The sequence below is a fragment of the Chionomys nivalis genome, chromosome 7 (genome assembly GCF_950005125.1).
Source record: "Chionomys nivalis chromosome 7, mChiNiv1.1, whole genome shotgun sequence".
Lineage (NCBI taxonomy): Eukaryota > Metazoa > Chordata > Mammalia > Rodentia > Cricetidae > Chionomys > Chionomys nivalis.
The window spans coordinates 798,922-819,852 of record NC_080092.1 but is presented as its reverse complement, the minus strand read 5'-3'; the positions used below and the strand labels follow the sequence as shown (position 1 = coordinate 819,852).

The 20,931-nt window shown below is 41.5% G+C and overlaps 2 protein-coding genes across 5 annotated transcripts in view; one reads left to right on the top strand and one right to left on the bottom strand.

Annotated features, from left to right (window-relative positions):
- Pdxdc1 (pyridoxal dependent decarboxylase domain containing 1) overlaps positions 1-3,758 on the bottom strand; it is a 59,112-nt gene extending 55,354 nt beyond the window's left edge. Inside the window, exon 1 of one of the 2 annotated variants that reach the window (XM_057774124.1) lies at positions 3,588-3,758. In XM_057774124.1, coding sequence (XP_057630107.1) covers positions 3,588-3,608 — 21 coding nt within the window. In that variant the 5' untranslated portion in view covers positions 3,609-3,758. The remainder of the gene's footprint in view (positions 1-3,587) is intronic. The other variant, XM_057774123.1, reaches the window with a different exon arrangement.
- A 105-nt stretch (positions 3,759-3,863) lies between these two features.
- Positions 3,864-20,931, top strand: part of Mpv17l (MPV17 mitochondrial inner membrane protein like) — a 35,454-nt gene continuing 18,386 nt past the window's right edge. Inside the window, exons 1-3 of one of the 3 annotated variants that reach the window (XM_057774129.1) lie at positions 3,864-3,964; positions 10,108-10,236; positions 20,174-20,197. The gene's annotated coding sequence lies outside the window, so the exon portion shown is untranslated. The remainder of the gene's footprint in view (positions 3,965-10,107; positions 10,237-20,173; positions 20,198-20,931) is intronic. The other 2 variants (XM_057774131.1, XM_057774132.1) reach the window with 2 other exon arrangements.

The window sequence follows — 20,931 nt, the reverse complement described above, 5'->3', positions numbered from 1 at the left end:
TTCTGCCCACCCCATCTGGAGCCATTTTAAATTGTCACAGCTAGGAGTGTACTGCTAGAATCGAGAGACGGGGGTCAGGAATTCTGTTAAACATGATGCATTACAATGAACCTCCCACACCTAAGAATCAGTTGACACAAATACCAGCAGTTGAGGAGCTTGAGAAACTCTGTCCTGAGTTTGCTCAAGGGTGGAGTTAAAACAAATTGCAGCACACCTTGTCTAAACAGAATATCCGGGAAGAATGACATTTTTCATTCAACATGAAAAGGTTGCAAGATATTACTGAAAAGTGAATGTGGTGAATAACTGAATACGGTCCATCATACTTCCTGTGCTAGCACTGACTTGTATATTAACCTAATATTAAAATTAATCTCCAGGACCTTGTTTCTTTCTGTTTTTCAATTTTTTTTATGTATGTGTATGTGTGTGTATGCATGCCATGTTTGTGCAAGTACTTTCTGAAGTCAGAGAAGTGTCAGATCCCTGGAAGCTGTAGTTACAGGTGATCAAGAGCCATCTTGGATTCTCTGAAGAAGTAGTAAACACTCCTAACCACTAAGTCATCTCTCCAGCTCCAGAACCCTGTTTCCTACATGTTGAACATAAGGTGGTAGAAGATACCTACCTACTTAAAATTTTTCTCAGATTTATTTTATGTTATGGGTGTTCTGCCTGCAAGTTTGTCTGTGCACCACGTACATGCCTGAGGCCAGAAGAGGGTGCTGGATCCCAAGGAGGTGGAGGAATAGACAGTTGTGAGTTACCATGTGGGTGCTGGGAATTGAACCTGGGCCCCCTGGAAGAGCAACAGTGCTTTTAAACACTAAACCATCTCTCCAGCCCCCTAACATCTTTTATTTTGCAGTTTTACTTATAAAGAATTATTCTCTGAGTAACAACACCTCAGTTCTCCCCAGTCCCTCTCTCAACTCTCAGTTTGAGTTCCTTGTACCTTCAATTGGCCTATCTGGTGTGGAGTCAACTCATTTCCCGGACCACTATGAAAGAAAACCAGCAGGGTAAGGAAAGGGACTGCCCTGTCAGATTACCCAAGATGAAGCAGAGTGCAGCGTAACAGTTTAAGGGGACTGAATGGAGGGTTCTGATGAGTGATGGTCACATACTGCCTCCTAGAGCAGCGACTCTTAATCTCCCTAAGGCTGCAACCCTTTAATACAGTTCCTCATGTTGTGGTGACCCCAACCATAAAAATTTCATTGCTACTTCATAACTGTGATTTTTTGCTACTGCTATAAATTGTAGTGTAAATATCTGATACGCAGGATATGATATTCTATTTGGTGGGGTCGCAACCCACAGGTTGAGAACCACTGCCCTAGAGAATTGGGATATTGAAGTTTCAGAGGATAAATATCAAATAACATTATGGTTTCTGTGGCTCTATAAATTATACATGGATCAGGTGAAGCAGGAACATTCAGAAACTACTTAAATAGCTCTCAAATTTATATTAGAAATGTAGAATCTAGCCCAAATTCATCTATTCTTCAAAGAAACGGGAACAAGGGACATAATTCAATGTTTCCTTCCAGTCCAAACTATTTTCAGAAGTTATCTAATTCTTATTACATCAGAGGCTTTCCTGTCATTAACAGAAATTACTCTCACTATATCTAAAGTTAAATGTGTGCACCATCACCGCCTCCTGAGCCCTACCTTTTAAACAAAACTTACATTTATAATTTTCACACTAGCCTAAGACAGGGACTTTCAGTCCACGTCAATGTATAATGCAATTTAGGTTCCATCGCTTAAGCATCTGGAGTTTCAGCACCTCTTCAGATCTTCTCTGGAGGGTTAAACATTTTATCATCACTTAGTACTCAGAAATTTACCACCCACAGTAGAGTCCTACCCATTTTTTTAGTTTTCAGATATCCTCAGAGGAAAGGTCATCTCGGTTCTTTCAGGTTCTAATGGAATGACATAAAGCCTTCTTAAGAAATGAGAAACACAGAAAGGACATGTCAGCATCACTTTCTGTTCAGCTCCTGGAGTTATACACGTGCTATCAACCATCCTCAGCTTCTGCGTAGCTGATATCCTCTGCCCTGTGCAACACAGGATATTCAACAGTATCTTTGGGTTCTTCCTAGCAGGTCCTAGTAGTACCTCTCTTGTGACACCCTAGTCTAAATAAAATATCTCCAGAAATTGCCAAATGTTCCCCAGGGGGAAAACCTAACCTAGAGTTGAGAATCATCAATCTTGAATGAAACTCATGGTACCAAAAAGTAGACACTATGCTAATCAGAAGAACCAAGGAAAAAAGGTATCTTCTTCCACGATTGCTTTCCACCCAATTTATGCTAAATAGCTGAGGAGCAAAATATGCCACTGTGTGCACATGAAGACATCTGGCTCAATTTCTACAATTACTGCCTTCAACTCTCCAGTGACAAGTGAACACAACCACAACAGCTGCTTCTTTGAAAAAGGAATTCCAAGTTAGACATGATGGCACACTCTGTAATCCCAGTAGTTCGGAAGGCAGAGGCAGGAGAATCACTTTAAGTTTGAGGTCAGCCTAGTCTATAGTGAGTTACAGACTAGCCAGGGTTACTTCACAAGACTGGGGAGTGGGGGACGGGGAAGAGAGAGAAACACGGGGGGGGGGGGGGCAGAGAGTGAGAAGGAGAGTGGTTGTGGTGGTAGTGGTGGTGGAGGAGGGGAAAGGAGAGGAGGGGGAGGAGGAGAAACTAGGTTTACATCACATCGGATATGCAGAATTTCAAGAAGGGTCAGAGAGAAAAGACTGCGGGACAGAATGCTTGGCCCTGAAAGCAAGGTCCATGAAGAAACCCAAGCACCTGTTCTCAATTGCCCGACCTACGGTGGGAACAATTAGAATCCATTCAACACGCCAGAGCAGTCAGCCAGGTCCATCAAGTGGCTGTTGCCCCAAGGGGTAAACAGGGTAAGACGCAGGTTCCCGTGGGCTTGAGGCTGACCTGAAGGCCTCTCAGAAAGAGGAACCCAAGACACTGAAAGACCAGCTGGGACCGCCCCTACCCCAAATAAAATCACCATTTACGGACTACCCACCCCTTTCTGGATTCTAGGGGTTCTAGCCCGGGGTTCGCAGGCTACAGCATCGGAATCACGTGGGGGAACTTGTTAAACTCAACAGAGTCCCCGCCCACCACAGCTTCAGATCAGAGGCTGCAAATCCGTAATTTTACCGAGGTCCCTGGGTGATTCCTACTCCCGCCAAAGTTCACAATTTGTCTCCTGACTTGGAAAGCACTGTGGCTTTGCAGTGGGCTCCCTGACAATTATGGTTTCTTCCTGTGCGCTTCTGGGGCCCACACCGATTGCTCCTGTCATCCCATGGGGCCAGCGCCGGTTCAGGCCCAGCCCCAAGCCGAGCCTCCGCGAAACCAAGGCTGGTTCCGACATCGCAGAACCCTCCCTTAGCCACTCCGCCTGTGACGTGGCCAGGCCCGGGCTGGACGCCTCCTCCGGAGAGGCTCTTCAGCCCCGACCCCTTTCCCACCGGGAACAGTCGCCCGAGAGGCGGAGACCCGGGCCGCAGCGCCGCCCGATCCCTCCGTACCGACCTTCTCCAGGGACGCGTCCATGGCTGAGGCGTCCGGGGATGTGCCCGCAGCGCCGAGCACTACTTCCGTCTCCCGCGGCCCGCGGCGGTTTCCACGCTGGCAGCGCTGACGTCCCCCGCGCCCGCAGCCGGCGGGGCGGAGAGGAGGAGGAGTTGCCCCGCGGCGCGGCCGGCCGGGACCCTGCGGCTGAAGGCGGGGCGGGACCCGTCGGGCTGGGCGGGGCCTCTCAGGCTTCCGTACTCGGGCGTCACGCCGGCCGGTCCTAACGCTGCCGGGTGGGGGGAACCTAGACGGTGGGGATCCGAAGTCAACTTTTCCAGAAGCCTGTCGCCGCCATCGAGGCAGGACTATAATAATCACAAAGCGTCATCCACCAGGTAAAATAGTAGGAACTTACCAGTATTCCAGAGTCAGGCTTCCAAGTTCTCCGCTGTCAACACCCGTCAGGAATGGAATAGGCCATATTCCTCGGAAGCCTGAGGCCAGCGCCCACCCCTGTGCATGCGCAGGACGACGGCTGCCGCGCGCCCCAGCGTTTTTTGTGAGTTTGGGCGGTGGGCACTGTTCTTCAGTGACTGCTGTTCGGAACGGATGCTGGTCGGAACTGAATGTATTTCTGTCAGCTCTTCCCTCAGAAGTCCACATAGAAACGAATTTGAGACCGCTGGTCTAGCGTCCTCCCTCGTGTCACGTTGATGGCTTGTCGGGGGGTGGGTAATAATGTTAATAGGTTTGTTGCCTTTCCATTTTATATCACAGCAGCAGCCGTTTGATATAGAGATCATCATTATCCGTTTTAGGGGTGAGTCCCATGCCACCCTGGCTCCCGTTCACTCCCGCTAGGTGGGGATGGTGCTTTTTAGTGAGTAGGAGCGTGCTTGGTTTGTTTCCTACCTCGGTTCTGACGACTGAGGGTGGCTGACGTGGAATCTACCACTGTTGCGGTCAGTGAAACTTCTGGCCTGAAGATTGAGGATACTAAGAGCCACAAAGCTGTCCCTATCCTCTCCTATTTCTTACGCATAGCCTCTCAAGCCTGAGCCCTTGTCAGTGTAATAGTAATCTGCTGGAGGTCTCTACTTTGCATTTGGGTAATTGGCCTACTTGTGTTAATAAAAGTATTTCCTAGCAAAGGGAATCAATCGTGTGTATTGCTATAGAGCGGGGAAACCAGTGACTCGCCAAAGAACTGTTTAAAAAAAAAAGAAGAAGAAGAAGAAAGAAAGGAAAAAAGATGAAATGGTACCCCTCAAAGACTGGAAATTGAATATGCTCCTGCTTGAGCAAAACAACGTGTTAAGAAATTTTCCAAACATTTAGAAAAGTAGAAACTATTGCAGTACGCAGTCATGTGCTCACTTGCTAGATTACTAAGTTACCGGTTTCTGATGCTTGTTTTGATCGCATGTGCTCAGATAACCATCCATCAATATATATGCTCATATATTACGGATCTGAACACCTGACTATTACTAAAGAATCAACTTTTAGGCAAAGGAGCAAGGATTGTCCCCTTCCCCCACCCTGAGGTGAGGCCAGTCTAGGATACATATCAAATTCAAAACTAGTCCTAGCTACTTAATGAGACCCTATCTCCAAACAAAACAGACCTAAGGGGCCAGCTGGAAAAGCTGGTTGCCACTGACCACCTGAGCTTGATCCCTGGAACCTTATGATGGACGGGGAGAAGCAACTCATGCAGGTTCCTTCTGCCTAGCATAAAATAGATACTAACAACAAAAACAAAAACTTCTTAAAAAATAAAAACAGCTAATGGACTATAGAGATGTCTTAGGAGGTAAAGGCCTCTGCTCCTAAGCCCAGCCTTTAATAATGGTGGAAAGAAAACCAACTCTGGAGTTGTTCTCTGGACAGTGGCACACATGCACACACAGAAGCACACAAAATAAAATGTAAAAAATATTTTTAAAAAGAATCTCATGAGTGTAAAGTTCCCTCCAGGTATATGTGGATCGTTTTTAAAAATAGATTCAAGGACTGGAGAGATGGAGAGATGGCTCAGTGGTTAAGAGCACTGATTGTTCTTCCGGGTTCAATTCCCACATGACAACTAACAACTGCCTATAACTTCAAAATCTTTCATCCTCACACAGACATACATGCAAGCAAAACACCAGTGTACATAAAATAAAAATAAGTAAATTATTTTAAAAAAAAATAGATTCAAGCTGGATCCATATACCCAAAGAGTCTTGAATGTTCTGATGGAAGTTCCATCCCAAGCCCCTTCCCCTGGGAGTTGCCTCAGTCCAGATTCCCCGCCCCCCCCCAAGAAAGACCACAAAACAATGACCCCTCCCCAGAAATACTCAAGACCACTCAAGGGTTATTTAAACTTGCCCCCAGAAAATAAGACGTGGTTTTCAGGTCTTCCTTTCCCCGCTCCTCCTGGAGGGGGGTACTGGAAAGCCATCCGGGAGTGTTGGTATCTCTTAAACTTGAGCTTTTTCTAATTCGGTTTGATTTGGTCTGATTCAGATTATTTCACCAGCGGAGAGGCTTGTTGTGGTGCAGAAACAGACATGTGGGTCATGTGGAGCAGAACAGAAGAGCCAGTCTTAAGTATAGGTAGTTACAGTCATCTGATACTTGGCACATGCTGGAGGAAAGCTAGCATCTTTGGCAAATGGTGTTGGGGGAACTGGATGCAGAAGAATGAAACTGGACCCATATTGGACACATATGTAATGCCCTGCACAAAAACCAACTCCAAATGAGCCAGGCGTCTCACTGTAAAACCTGAGATATTGAAACTGCTAGAAGAAAATAGAGGCTTTAATCTACAACATACAGGTACAGGAAAGGACTTTCTGGATAGGACCCCATTTGCTCAGGAAATAAGGTCAACATTTGATCATCCTAAAACCAAAAAGCTTCAGTACAGACTGTGTGATATTGGTTCTGAATCGATAGTGATTCCATGAGACCCCAAGAAATATTGTGACTTTCCAGTTTAAGTAGGGGCTAATGGAGGTCATGTGATGCATGGAATTTTGGCCATGAAGTCCACCTCACTGTGAGTCAGGTGGGTCCTGGGATTCACCCTCTACTATTTCTCCAGGTCCAGAATATGGAATTGGGATAGACAGACTTAGACGTTGTCAGGATCCACACACTGGTTCCCTGGCTTGTGTAGTGAGGGCTATTATGGTGGGAAAGGCCAAATGGAAGCCATTGGAGTTGCCTCTGCCAGGGCAAACAATGAATCAAAACCAGTATCGCATCCTTTGAGGAAGTGTGGAAAATGCCATCATCATTGACTTGAAAGATGCAGGGGTAGTATTTCCTACATTTCTCCTTACCTCTCCTATCTGGCCAGCACCGAAGACAGATGGATAGTGAAGAGTGACAGGTGACAATTGGCTTAAACAAGTCATGACTGATTGAAGATGCTGTATCAGATGTGGTCTCCTTCCTTGAGAGATTAGCACATCTGCTATAGGGTATGCAGCGATTGATCTAGCAAATGCTTTTCCTGGGTACCTGTTCATAAGGACCACAAGAAACAACTGGCCTTCAGTTGGCAAGTCCAGCAGTATACCTTTACAGTTTTACCTCAAGAGTATATTGCCTGGCGGTGGTGGCGCACGCCTTTAATCCCAGCACTCGGGAGGCAGAGGCAGGTGGATCTCTGGGAGTTCGAGGCCAGCCTGGTCTACAAGAGCTAGTTCTGGGACAGGCACCAAAGCTACAGAGAAACCCTGTCTCGAAAAACCAAAAAAAAAAAAAAAAAAGTATATTAATCCTCCAGTCCTGTGTCAGACTTGGTTCAAAGGAATCTTGAGTGTCTGTCTCTTCAAAAAAAAAAAAAAAAAATCACAGTGATGCACTATATTGATGGCATTATGCTAATTGGACCAAGTAGGCAGGAGCCAACAGCCACTTTAGGTTTGTTGGAAAAGCATTTGTGCATCAGAGGATAGGAAATAAATCTAAACAAAATTCAAGGGCCTTCTTTGTATCTCCACATCATAATCCTCACTTTAGTGTGTTACTCTGGCCCATATACCAAGTGACTTGGAAAGCTGCTTAGCTTTGTGTGGAGTCTGCAACAGGAGAAGGCTCCTCAACATGTTCAGCTTGCTGTGCAGGCTGCTCTACCCCTTGGACCGTATGATTGGGACTGCTGAGACATCCAATCTCATAGACTGAATAACTAACAGATTCTTGGTGAACTACTCAGACCACAGTAAACCACTCTTCCATGTGTGTGTGTTTTCTTTCTATCATTTCTGTTCCCTTAGAAAACCCCTAATACATAAAGGAAGCAATCAGTCCAGTGAAGAGGAATCCCACAGAAGGAGTCAGACTCTTGTTATAATAAGAGCGGTGGGGCTGCGTTCCCAGTGCCCAGCCGCCCGCATGGCTTTACCCGAAATAATTACACAGAAACTGTATTCTTTTAAACACTGCCTGGCCCATTAGTTATAACCTCTTATTGGCTAGCTCTTACATATTGATCTAACCCATTTCTAATATTCTGTGTAGCACCACGAGCTGGCTTACCAGGAAAGATCTTAACCTGCGTTTGTCTAGAGTGGGAGAATCATGGTGACTCACTGACTTGGCTTCTTTCTCCCAGCATTCTGTTCTGTTTACTCTGACTATCTTAATTCTACCCTATCAGAGGCCAAGCAGTTTCTTTATTAATTAACCAATGAAAGCAACAGATAGAAAGATGACCCTCCTCCATCAGACTCTGCCAGCTCTACATCCGATAGAGCATTAATAACCAGAATGTGCAAAGAACTCAAAAAAGAAAGAATCCAGAAAACAAATGATTCAATTAAAATAGGCTACAGATCTGAACAAAGGGTTTTCAAAAGAAGAAATAAAAATGGTCAATAATTATCTTTAGCAATCAGGGAAATGTAAGTTAAAACTGCTTTGAGATTTCAACTTCCCCAGTCAGAATGGTTAAGATCAAGAAAACAGCTGACAGCAGGTGCTTGTGAAGATGAAGAAAAAGGAACTCTCACTCACTGTTAGCAAACTGCAGACTGCTGCAGCAACTCTGGAAATCGGTATGGAGAGCTTTCAAAAAGCTAAAATTAGATCTACCATAAGGGTCCCTTTGCATAGACCTAAAAGATTCGATATCCTACAACAGAGATACCTGCTTGTCTGTACTCTTTGTTACTGTGTCCACAATAACCAGGACATGAAATCAGCCTAAATGTTTATCAGTTGATGATTGGATAATGAAAATACAGTACACTTACAAAATGGAATTCTATTCATCTGTAAAGAAGAATGAAATTTATAGGTACATGGATGAAATTCAAACTATTTTATAGAGTGAGGTAACCCATACCCAGAAAGACAAAAGCCGCATGTTCTCTCTTATATGTGGCTCCTAGTTCCAAATCTTGAGATCTGAGTATATAACCTGTAGTAACTGCAGAGCCAGGAAAGCAGAAGGGAACCACGGGGAGGGAAGGGAGAAGACGCTCTAAAGAGGGGACTAGTAAGACACAGGTGCTATGAGGGGGGACAAAGGAAAGTCATGGGAGGGAGTTGACTTTGGGCGGGAAAAGAGGGTAATACTGAAGGGGAGAATAATTCTATTTTATTATATGTACGTATTTATGATTATGGGTGCTTTACAAGTATGTCTGTGCAGCACTTGCATGCATGTGTCCATGGAGGCCAGAAGAGGGCATTGGATCCCTGGAACTGAATTTACAGACACTTGGGAGCGGCCATCTGTGTGCTGGGAGTTGTACTGGCATTCTGTGAAAGAGAACTCAGTGTCTTAGTCACTGAGCCATCCCTCCAGCCTTTATTCTGCTTTTCGAGACAGGGTACTATGTGTGTAGCCCAGACTGGTCTTGGTTTCTCTGTGTAGCTGAAGATGACTTTGAGCTCCAGATTCCCCTCCCCCCAAGTGCTAGGATTATGGATGTGTAGCATTATGCCCAACTTTTCTTTCTAAAATTATTTTAATATGTTCTGCTATATGAATTTTGGCCAAAATAATGGGGTCTAGTATTTATCTCTGGCCCTGCATGGAGATAGGACATTTTAAACCTTCCAAAAGACCAATTGGACACCCTCACAAAAAGACTTTATTTTATCATACAATTCCAGATGGCAATCCTTAACTGTGGAAATGTTAGAATTACATTGTTGCTCTTTCAGAAGATATGGGTTCGATTCCCAGCACCCACAAGATGGCTCACAACAGTCCATCACCTCAGTTCCAGGAAATCCAGCACTCATAAATGACATGTGGTACACATACATGCACACTTGCAAAACATGTATACCATCATTATCCCTCTATTTAGAGTTGATCAAAATGAGACTGTCATTTATTTGGACAGCAAAACAGCCCTCAGGAGAGCCATCTGTTCTAGAGTCTTATATTAGACAGTATAAAGGTCACTTAAGCATGCAGGTCAGCACAATGGCCCCTTTGGTAACTGCCTACTTTTACGCTTGAGGGTGTCTCATGTTAAACTGTCATAAACTTTGTCCTCTATTTTATGTGTCTCAGTTGATTCATCTAACAGAGATCATCCAGACCAGGGAAGAGGGAAGAGCAGAGAGCAAGCTTCTGGTAACAAGATGATTGTTATCTGACAAGAGTAAGTGGAAGAATTTCCTCATGACCAGACATGGAAAGGTGAGAGTTTCTATGACCGGTCTTGGGGAAGAGAAATTCTACTCCTTATGGCCTGCCTCAGTGGTGGAGTTATGGGGTAGGAACTGTGTTCAGACATTGTAAACCAGGGATGGTAGCTCACATCTATAATCCTACCACTTAGGAATCTGAGAGAGGAGGACTTCTATGAGTTTGAAGCCAACCTGGGCTGCATACTATCTTCTAAGCCAAACTTAGCGCACATGAGATCCTATCTCATAAAACACAAAGCACACACACATACAAAAAAAAATTAGGTTGGGGAGATGGCTTAGAAGTTAGGAAAACTGACTGCTTTCTCAGAAGATCTGGGTTTGATTCCCAGCATCTACATATAGGCTAACAGCCATATACAGCTCCAGTCCCAGAGGATCTAATGTCCTCTTCTGGCCTCTGTGGACCTGACATGAAAGTGGAACACAGTCATATATGGAGGCAAAGGAGCTAGAGAGATGGCTCTGGAGTTAAGAGTGCTTGCTGGCCTTTCAGAAGATCAGAGTTCAGTTCCCAGAACTAATCTTGACAGCTCACAGTCAACTGTGATTCCAGCTCCACGTGACCCGATGCCCTCTTCCAGCCTTGGTGAGCATGCCCGTCATGCGTATACGGCACATACACATAAAAAATTAAACTTTTTGCAAAATCCAGGAAAAATATGCTCTGGTTTGCTTATTTCTCCTCAAGAATCCCCTGTTGTAAATGAAGTTATAAGGTGGCTTTCTGAGGAATACTTTTAGATTTGGGAATAAGGAAGGAACACAAAGCTATTAAAACTCAATGTTACAAACATTTTGGCCCTAAGCAAGCACAGCCCTTTTGTTGCCTTTAACATCTTGTTTGAGCGGTTTTTTAGGAGGACACATCTCTTTTCTGCCTATCACAGTTGTGATCCTCTATAGCTCGTTTACATAGCACGTCCTTTCCCCATTTGTATATTGGGAATTTCTCCTTTAAAAAATCTTTATTAATTTATTTTGTTTGGGGGGGGTATGGGTGCCAGTGTTTATCATGTGTGTTCCACCTAGGTGGCAAGTGCCTTTGCCCACTGAGCAATCTTGCCAGCTTCTATCAAGAGTTTTTCATGTGTGTGCTCTGACCCTTACATGTTGCCCTTGGTCATGGGTTCCCAGTACTTTTCTCTGATATATGCTAAAATTCTTTTTGTCTCCCTCCCTTCCTAGTGTCTTTTCTCAAAATCACCCTTAGGACACACTTGAATAGGCCCAAGCCAAGGTGTGGTGGTTTCAGTTAGTTTGAGATAAAAGTGGCCTCTAAGATCCTTTTTAAAAGGCAATTTAGGCAACCATTGCCATCTGAGCCCGCATCAGAGGCATGTCTACAAGGCCTGTAGGAGTGTTCTGCAGGGGAATAGCTCATGGTAGAACATCTGGCTGCAGAGGTGCCTGGATTACTTAGCTTTGGGACTTCTGAAATGTCTACAAGTGGAGCTGGGAAGCTCATTCAGATTTACTCTGGGTTCCATCACTTCTCTTGAGGGTGAACTTTGGTCTCGATGCCTTTTAGGCTTAGTAGTCTTTCTGTTGTCAGTACAGACTTCAAGATTAGCAAAAAGAAGTTATGCCTCAGACACTATGGTCCAGTGGGTGGTTTTTATTAAACTCCAACTCATTAAAACAAAATTAAATAATAACAGCTACAGTAAGCATCACTGTAATCATCTAAATGTATTTTTAATGGTATCCAAGGTTGTAAATTGAAGTTCTGTTCCCGCATCAGTACTTACTCCTCGCTAAGAGTTCCTAGCAAACTCTCCTTTTACATTTCAGTCTATCTGGTCTCTGTGATCCCAACCATCCTCTACCCCCAAGGGAACCTAATGGCACATGAATGTGTCCCTTTATTACTGCCGAGGGCTCTGAAGCACAGATTAGAGAGCACCGCGTTAATGAAGTCATTGATCTTGAAACATCTTCAGTTTGAAAGTCATATGAGTCTTCTAACGTTTATTTGATTGATAAACTGTCTTCAGCTACTGAATTTTTTTTTTTTTTGATTTTTTGAGACAGGGTTTCTCCGTAGCTTTTGGTTCCTGTCCTGGAACTAGCTCTTGTAGACCAGGCTGGCCTCGAACTCACAGAGATCTGCCTGCCTCTGCCTCCCGAGTGCTGAGATTAAAGTCATGCGCCACCACCGCCCGGCTTAGCTACTGAATTTTTAAATTGCTTTAAGCAGTGGCAAGTTTACAGTGACACATGCATATCCACGGGAGACATTAAATATTCATTCCCCTTACTTTCAACTCCCAGCAAATGCAACAGGTTGGTCTGTTTGATAAAGACCTTCCCGGATATTGGCAGACATCTGTCTTTCCAAGTACTTAACCAATCCCTGGCCTTGCTGGGTGTCTATGGGAACTGGCACACACATTAGATTCCCAACAAGCATTCATCCCATTCTTCTATGGTTTCAGAGACTTGCCAAAAGATTAAAAAATACAGTGTATCCAGTTAATGTTCCATTTTGGACAAACAAAGAAAGGAAACCTTTAGTGTAAATATGTCCCAAATATTTCTTGGGGTATTATTATGACAAAAATAATTGATAGTTAAAGTTAGCAGCCTCAATTTTACCTGATAACTAATCCATCCTCCACATTACAGTCCCCAGCATCCTTTTCTAAGTACTGAATTTTGGGGGAAGGAGAGATGCTCACTCAATATGTGAAGATATAAGTCCAGATCTCTATCACCCACAATTTAATCTGGGCACAGTGAAGTGCATCTGTAGTTCTAGTGCTTGAGACGGAGACAGGAGGACCCTTGGGATTCACTGTCCAGACAACTTAGATGAATAGATGAGTTCCTGGTTCAGTGAGAGATTTGCTCTCCAAAAGGAGGTGGCAGATGCTTGCTATGCTCACTGTCACATGATCATGGATATACAAGTTCACATACTCACACAAACACTATGAACACATAGACACACATCCCAAAGAGCCATTTTTTTTTGTTTGCTAGTGAATTTTGTTAAGAGAACTATGTGGGAATAATTAGAATAAATTTCTTTTTTGTCCTATAAATCATAATTTCTGTCAATTTAGGAAAGAATTTGATTTTCTTATGCCATTACAAGCAAAAGTCCTTTCTGCAGCACTGCTTGACCTAAGTGGTGTCCAATGGGCATGTATTAGGTGGATGCATGAGTACACAAATGTCCAAATGCCTGGAGTCTTGGTTAGGGTTACTATTGCTATTATGAAACACCATGACCAAAGCAAGTTGAAGAGGAAGGGCTTGTCTTCTGCTTCCTTATTCATAGTCCATCACTGAAGAAAGGACAGGAACTCAAGCAGAGGCCATGAAGGGGTGCTGTGTTAATCCCACGGACTGAGAATAGGAGCACTACCACAGTTTAAAGCCAAATTTGAAGCAAGCTTTAATTAAATAGTGGCCAGGTAGATAGGCTCTGGCCAGGTCTGTCTCTGGCTCCTGGGGGAAGGCCTTAATCACCGTTTGCAGCAGCTAAAGAAGGAAAACTCACTATTCATTACAGTTGCCACCAGGTCCAATCAGGGCCAAGAACTTTCCTGGCATACATCCGGCCTACATCCAGTCAGGGGCAAGTGTACATCCTGACGTATTTCCTGCCTGTGAACCTCCTGCCCATGTGCCACAGTCAGTTCAGATGGGTCAAACAAACTTGTTGAGGGGAGTGAAAAACGCTTGACTTGTTATCTCCCATAAACAGCAGCCCCCAGCATCTCAGGAACTGTCCGTCCTTGGGCAAAGGGCTTGCAGAGCAGGGGCGTTTTTGTTTCATAGATCTCTAAGGCAAGTAATTAAAACTGAATATGTAACTTTGGCTCTCACAGCTGCTTACTGGCTCCCCATGGCTTTCTCAGTGTCCTTTCTTATAGAACCCAGGACCACCAGCCCAGCCATGGCCCCACTCACAATGGGCTGGGTAATTCTTTATCAATCACTAAGAAAATGTTCTGCAGGCTTGCCTACAGCCCAATCTTATGGAGGCATTTTCTTAACTGGGGTTCTCTCCTCTCAGATGTATCAAGTTGACATAAAATCAGCAACTACAGATGACCCCTTGTCAACTTGGCACACAAGACTTTTTTGGTTTTTTGTTTGTTTGTTTCTCTCTCTCTTTTTTTTCTTTTTCTTTTTCAAGACAGGGTTTCTCTTTGGAGCCCTGGCTGTCCTGGAACTTGCTATATAGAACAGGCTGGCTTCAAACTCAAGAGATCGGCCTGCCTCTGCCTCTTGAGTGATGGGATTAAAGGTGTGTACCACCAATGCACAGTTGACACATAGCACCTTTAAAGATATAATTGTTCCCTTTTTTGGTTCATCGGGATCACTAATGAATATCATAAAATAAACTTAAAAGTAAAACAAAGTTAAAAGTACCACAGTCTTTACCAATCCAAATACTTTAAAAATTCAGTCTCTGTAAAAACCCGAGGCTCTTTTAAAATCCAAAATCTCTTTTAAAAATTCAGTCTTACTGAGAGAAACGATTAATAAATGGTACCTCCTGAAACTGAAAAGCTTCTGTAAAGCAAAAGACACAGTAAACAAGACAAAACGACAGCCTACAGAATGAGAAAAGATCTTCACTAACCCCACATCAGACAGAGGTCTGATCTCCAAAATATACAAAGAACTCAAAAAAATTGGTCACCAAAAGAACAAATAATCTAATAAAAAAGTGGAGTACAGACCTAAACAGAGAACTCTTAAGACAGAAATCTAAAATGGCTGAAAGACACTTAAGGAAATGTTCAACATTCTTAGCCATCAGAGAAATGCAGATCAAAAAACTCTAAGATTCCATCTTACACCTGTAAGAATGACCAAGATCAAAAACACTGATGACAACTTATGCTGGAGAGGTTGTGGGGAAAAGGTAACACTCCTGCAATGCTGGTGGGAATGCAAGCTGGTACAGCCCCTTTGACTGTCAGTGTGGCGATTTCTCAGAAAATTAGGAAACAAGCTTTCTTAAGACACAGTAAAACCACTTTTGGGTATATATCCAAAGGATGCTCAATCGTGCCACAAGGACATGTATTCAAATATGTTCATAGCAACTTTGTTTGTCATAGCCAGAACCTGGAAACAACCTAAATGCCCCTCGACCAAAGAATGGATAAGGAAAATGTGGTACATTTACACAATGAAGTACTACACAGTGGAAAAAAATAATGACATTTTGAATTTTGCAGGCAAATCGATGGAGCTAGAAAACATTATTTTGAGTGAGGTAACCCAGACCCAGAAAGACAATTATCACATGTATTCACTCATAAGTGGTTTTTAAACATAAAGCAAAGAAAACCAGCCCACAAATCACAATTCCAGAGAACCTAGACAACAATGAGGACCCTAAGAGAGACATACATAGATATAATCTACATGGGAAGTAGAAAAAGACAAGATCTCCGGAGTAAATTGGGAGTACAGGGACCTTGGGAGAGGGCTGAAGGGGAGGGGAGAGGCAGAGGGGAGCAGAGAAAAATATAGAGCTCAATAAAAATTAATTAAAAAATTCAAAGTTTTACTGGGCAGTGATGGTGCACACCTTTATTTTAATCTACATTCTGTTGTGTGGTTAGTTACCTCATTTCTCAGTACTGCCCATGTTGCTTTCTCCATATCTGGCTGGAAACCCTGCCTTTATTCTTCCCTTACTGCCCAACATCTATGACTAACTAGTGTGGCTGCTGGGTATAAAAGTGTGTGCCACCACTGCCTGACCTGTATGGCTGACTAATGTGGTTGCTTTGCCCTGACCTTCAGGCAAGCTTTATTTATTAAATATCACTACCTTTCCCCTTTTTGTCTAAAATAAAAAAGAAGGCTTCACTAATTTAAGAAAAACTATATACAGTAAATACAATAGCTGTATATAATATCTACAAGCAATAAATACATCACCAATGTCTAGTCCATTTGCATTTGATAAATTCAGAGAAAATATTCCATATTTATCCTATCTTGGTGAGTCCAAAGTCTTGTATCTAATTTACTTTCTATTATAACTTGCTCTCTGCATCAGGTAAACAAGGAAAACTATAAGTAAAACTATCTAATCATCAAATCCCTCAGAGACCAGGAAAGAAATAATATTAACTGAGTAAGCAGGAGGTGTGAGCAAGCAACTTCCAAAAAATGTGATAAATGACAGAAACAGCTGACTTCCTGGACAATCACCCAAAATTTCTCTGCAACATTGGGACATCCATCTTTGGCTTACAGGCCTATAATATCTGACAGACTTTTCTATGAAGCAGGGTTTTCTGAAGGACTGTCCATCCTGATCTTGACAATGTTTGGCGGTCACTTTCTTCTGTGTCCTGCTTGTCCAATTTGGACAGTATACTGTCAGCAGTTGAGGCAAGGGGAATTTCTTGCCCAGTGGCTAACTTTTCCTACAAAGAAAGTAAATTCCATGTGGACTTTCTTTGATGCACATTTTCGTCGCTGAAGTAGATTGGTGCTGCCAATTTATTATCCTAAACAGTAGATAATTACTCTCAAGAAATAGAAATTTGCATTACGTTGTTAAATGAGCCATATAGGTACAATACTTTGAACAAGAGTGGCAACATATGTACAATATGTTTTAACAAAATTAATCTCAAATTTGTACAAAATATACAAAAGTCCAATCTAGTGTGAAACATTTAAAACTAGTAGTTGCCTTTTAAAAGTAGATTCAATAATCTACCTTTTAATCTTATATCTATATCCTCCCTTTTTTCTTTTCAGAGTAGATTCAATAATCTACCCCTTTATCCTCTCATATCTATATCCCCAGTTTTTCTTTTCAAAACAAGAACCTTGACTCTAATTTCATTTCTTTAGCTTTTTTCCTGACCATTACCAATAACAAACTGTAACCAGTCCCCTAAACAATGATAAATATCCATAACCCAAAGGAAGACTAAATCATCCACCCCACCTCTTTGGAATGTGGGTATTCTTAAATTTACTTCCTGCTGGCTGGGGGGGACAATGGCATCTTTGTGGGATCCTGAAAAGAAAAATTTGGGTTAATTCAAATCCCGGGAGAGGTAGCTATGTTGTTTGTTGTCCAATCTCTTGTAATGGGAAAGTGCTGGGCTTGTCTCAAGTCCTGGCTAGAGCAGTCTGTTAGGCTGGATCATCTCAGCTGGCCATCTCAAAATTGTTCTGAGCAGTTTATAGTCCAAAGCCGATCTTTAGGTGGTGTTTTCAGTTTAATAGTGTTATCATAGTCCTGGAGGAATCATTGTGAGGGTCTATCCTCCTCATGGAGACTTCAGATGTCATTGTTAGGCATGCTCATGGTTCACTGTAGAAAACTGATAGAGACTCAAACCTGAAGTCATGTACAGGAAGGTAGAGGAAACCTTCTTCTAGAATTTGTTAGTACTCTGTATGACCATTAATAACATGACAAAAGTTTAAAATATATGTGTATCTATTAATCTTATAAATCTTATACCTTAAGAAAAACTGTTAAAGAATCAACATAAAAACAAAAGATCATGAGATTAGTGGCAATAAAATAGTACTTAAATATTTATTTTTCTTCTGTCCCATATCAGGTGGCTCTTCTGACATGAGACAGAGATTTTGGATTTTACTTTAATAAGCATGCGTGGGTTTAGAGAAGAAGAGAGCCACACTCAACTTCAAAGCCAGATTTAATCTTTAATTAGACTGGAACTACAAAAAGACCATTTGTATTATGTGCCTGTAGAGAACAGCGGAAACAAGCATTTGGGAAGATTTGTAAAATTTTATCCTGTTGGAAATGTGATATACCAATAGGTCAATTTATTCCTTTTATTGGATTTTTTTCTAGATTATTTGTCCTTTCTCTTCAGATGTCTCATTTGACCAATGGTCTTCAGAATTACCAGCTGGATACGTTTATACCCCCTGAAAAGATAGAAACAAAACCCTAATTTTGGGGAGTTTCCTTTTGGCAAGTTATATCTGATCAAATGAAAAACATTTGTTAGTTTTATAGGTTAGTTTAGATTAAATGGCCATGGTGCCTACTGAACTATTACCTCTTCTAATTAAGAGACGTCTTTTGTTCAAATTGAATCTTTATCAATTTTGATGGTATCCATAGCTTTTCTTCTCCTGTGGAAACAAAAGTAAAACTCCTTCCCCAATGTAACACATGTCCTGGTTTACATTCTGAGGCCAATACATCTTCAAAGTATATGGCTGATTTAATTCTGTAGTTTTTTCTACTATCCAATGACTCACCACAGCTGTTGTTCCTTTCTCATTAGCATTTAGAAAATTCAAAGTTAATAAAGCATTATGCAATCTTTTTCTGTGGTTATTTATCATCCCTTTCTCTTTATTTAACATATCCTTTAGAGTTTGATTTGATCTTTCTTTAACTGCCTGCCCTGTATGATTGTATGGTATGCCTGTAATATGCTTTATATTATAATAAACAAAAAACTGTTTAATTTTCTTAGAAACATATGCTGGAGCATTGTCGTCTTTATTTGTATAGGTATACCCATGATGGCCATAACTTCTAGCAAATATGTGATTATTTAATCAGCCTTTTCTGAACACAAAGCAGTTACCCATTAAAAACCCGAGTAGGTATCAATGGTATGGTGTACGTATTTTATATTTCCAAATTCTACAAATTGGAACACATCCATCTGCCAGATTTCATTTTTTGAGTACTCTTTGGGTTATTTCCTACAGGTAGTGGTGTTTGGTTATAGAAAGAACAAGTAGGACATCTTTTTATAATTTCCTTGACTTGCTGCCACGTGACAGAAAAGTCTTTTTTAAACCTTTGCTATTGACATAATGTTTTTCATGAAATTCTGAGGCCTTCAGCACATTTCTAATCGATAATTGATTGATTTCTGCATTACCTTGTGCTAGAGGACCTGGCAGACCCATATGGTATCAAATGTGTATTACATATATGAGATGATTCATATTCCTGATTATATCTTGTAAATGATTAAATAATGAAGTCAATTCTGTATCATATGGTATAAATTCAGCAGTTTCAATATGCAAAACAACTCTTTCTGTATATTGTGAATCAAGAGGTTCTTTAAAATCCTTTAGTACCATGAGAATAGTATATAATTCTAACTTTTGGACAGAATCCTAAGGGCTTTGATCCACTTTACTTAAATTTTCTGATTTGTAACCTGCCTTTCCTGATTTATTTGTATCAGTATAGAGTGTAGGGGCTCCAGTTATTGGTATATCCCATAAAATGCAGGGAAGAATCCAATTAGTTCTCTTTATAAGTTGAATTCTATTATTTTTGGGATAGTTGTTGTTAATCTCTCCCAAAAATTACTACAAACTCTTTGCCAGGGATTATTTTCTTCCCATAGTTTGTCAATTTCATCACATTAAAAGGTACTATAATGTCTGCTGGGTCTATTCCTGCTAATTGATGAACTCCCAATTATTCTTTTAGAATTAACTCAGAATTAACCTTTTCTACATAATTTTTTAATTTTTTACATAGTTTACCTGGTAAAAAGATCCATTATAAAATAATATCTTCCCTCTGCACTAAAATTCCTGTAGAAGATGTTTGGAGGGTAATATTACCAGAATGCAGTTAAGATTTGGATCCACATGAGCTACATGTGCCCTCTGTAATTTCTCTTCAGTCAAAGCCAATTCCCTCTCAGCTTCAGCTGATAATTTCCTGGGACTATTAAATGCTTGTCACCATCTGAGGTTTTGTTTAAGTTAATAATGTCATCAGGACCTATCCCAAGAGTATACTATAGATGGTAAATGTCTCCTAGCTATCTCTGGAAGTCATTAAGAATCTGCAATTGATCTCTCCTAATTTGTACCTAATTTGGGTCTAACTTTTTATAAACCTATTTTAAAGCCAAATTAATTAATAGAATCTCCTCTTTGTATGTTTTTTTCAGGAGCAATTTGTAATCCCCAACAAGGTAAATTTTCTTTACTTCTTTAAACATTCTTTCTAAAGTATCCACATTTGACAGATAGCAAAATGTCATCCATGTAATGGTAAACTATAGATTCAGGAAATTGTTTACATATCATTTCCAATGACTGACTTACAAAATATTGGCACTGGGTGGGCCTATTTAACAGTCCCTATGGGAGAATCTTCCAGTGATGTCTTTTAGCAGACTAAGGATTATTATAAATAGTCACTGTGAAGGCAATTTTTTCTGCCTTTTTCTTGTAAAGGTATAGTGAAGAAATGATCTTTTAAATCAATAACTATAAAAGGTCATTCTTTAGGCAATAGAAAAGGCAAAGAAATACCAAACTTTAGAGATTTCATTGGCTGAATCACCTTATTAACGGCTCTTAGATCTGTTACCATTCTCCATTTTTTTTTTTTAGATTTCTTTTCAACAACAAATACAGGAGAATTCCAAGGACTGGTTGATGCTGAGCATCTAGTTGCTCTTGTACCAGTTGTTCTAAAGCCTGCAGTTTTTCTATTGTAAAAGGCTATGGCTTTACTTATACAGGTTTATCTGTCAACCATTTTAAAGGTAGGGCTATTGATGCCTTTGAAATAGCAGCAGCTGTTGTGGCCTATTCTATATAACCTCTATGGCTGGTGACTGTGCTTTATAATATCTTGTAATATTTTCCCCAGAAACATACATTAATTCATGGTTTGTTTCTAAGCTTGGGGAATGTTAAT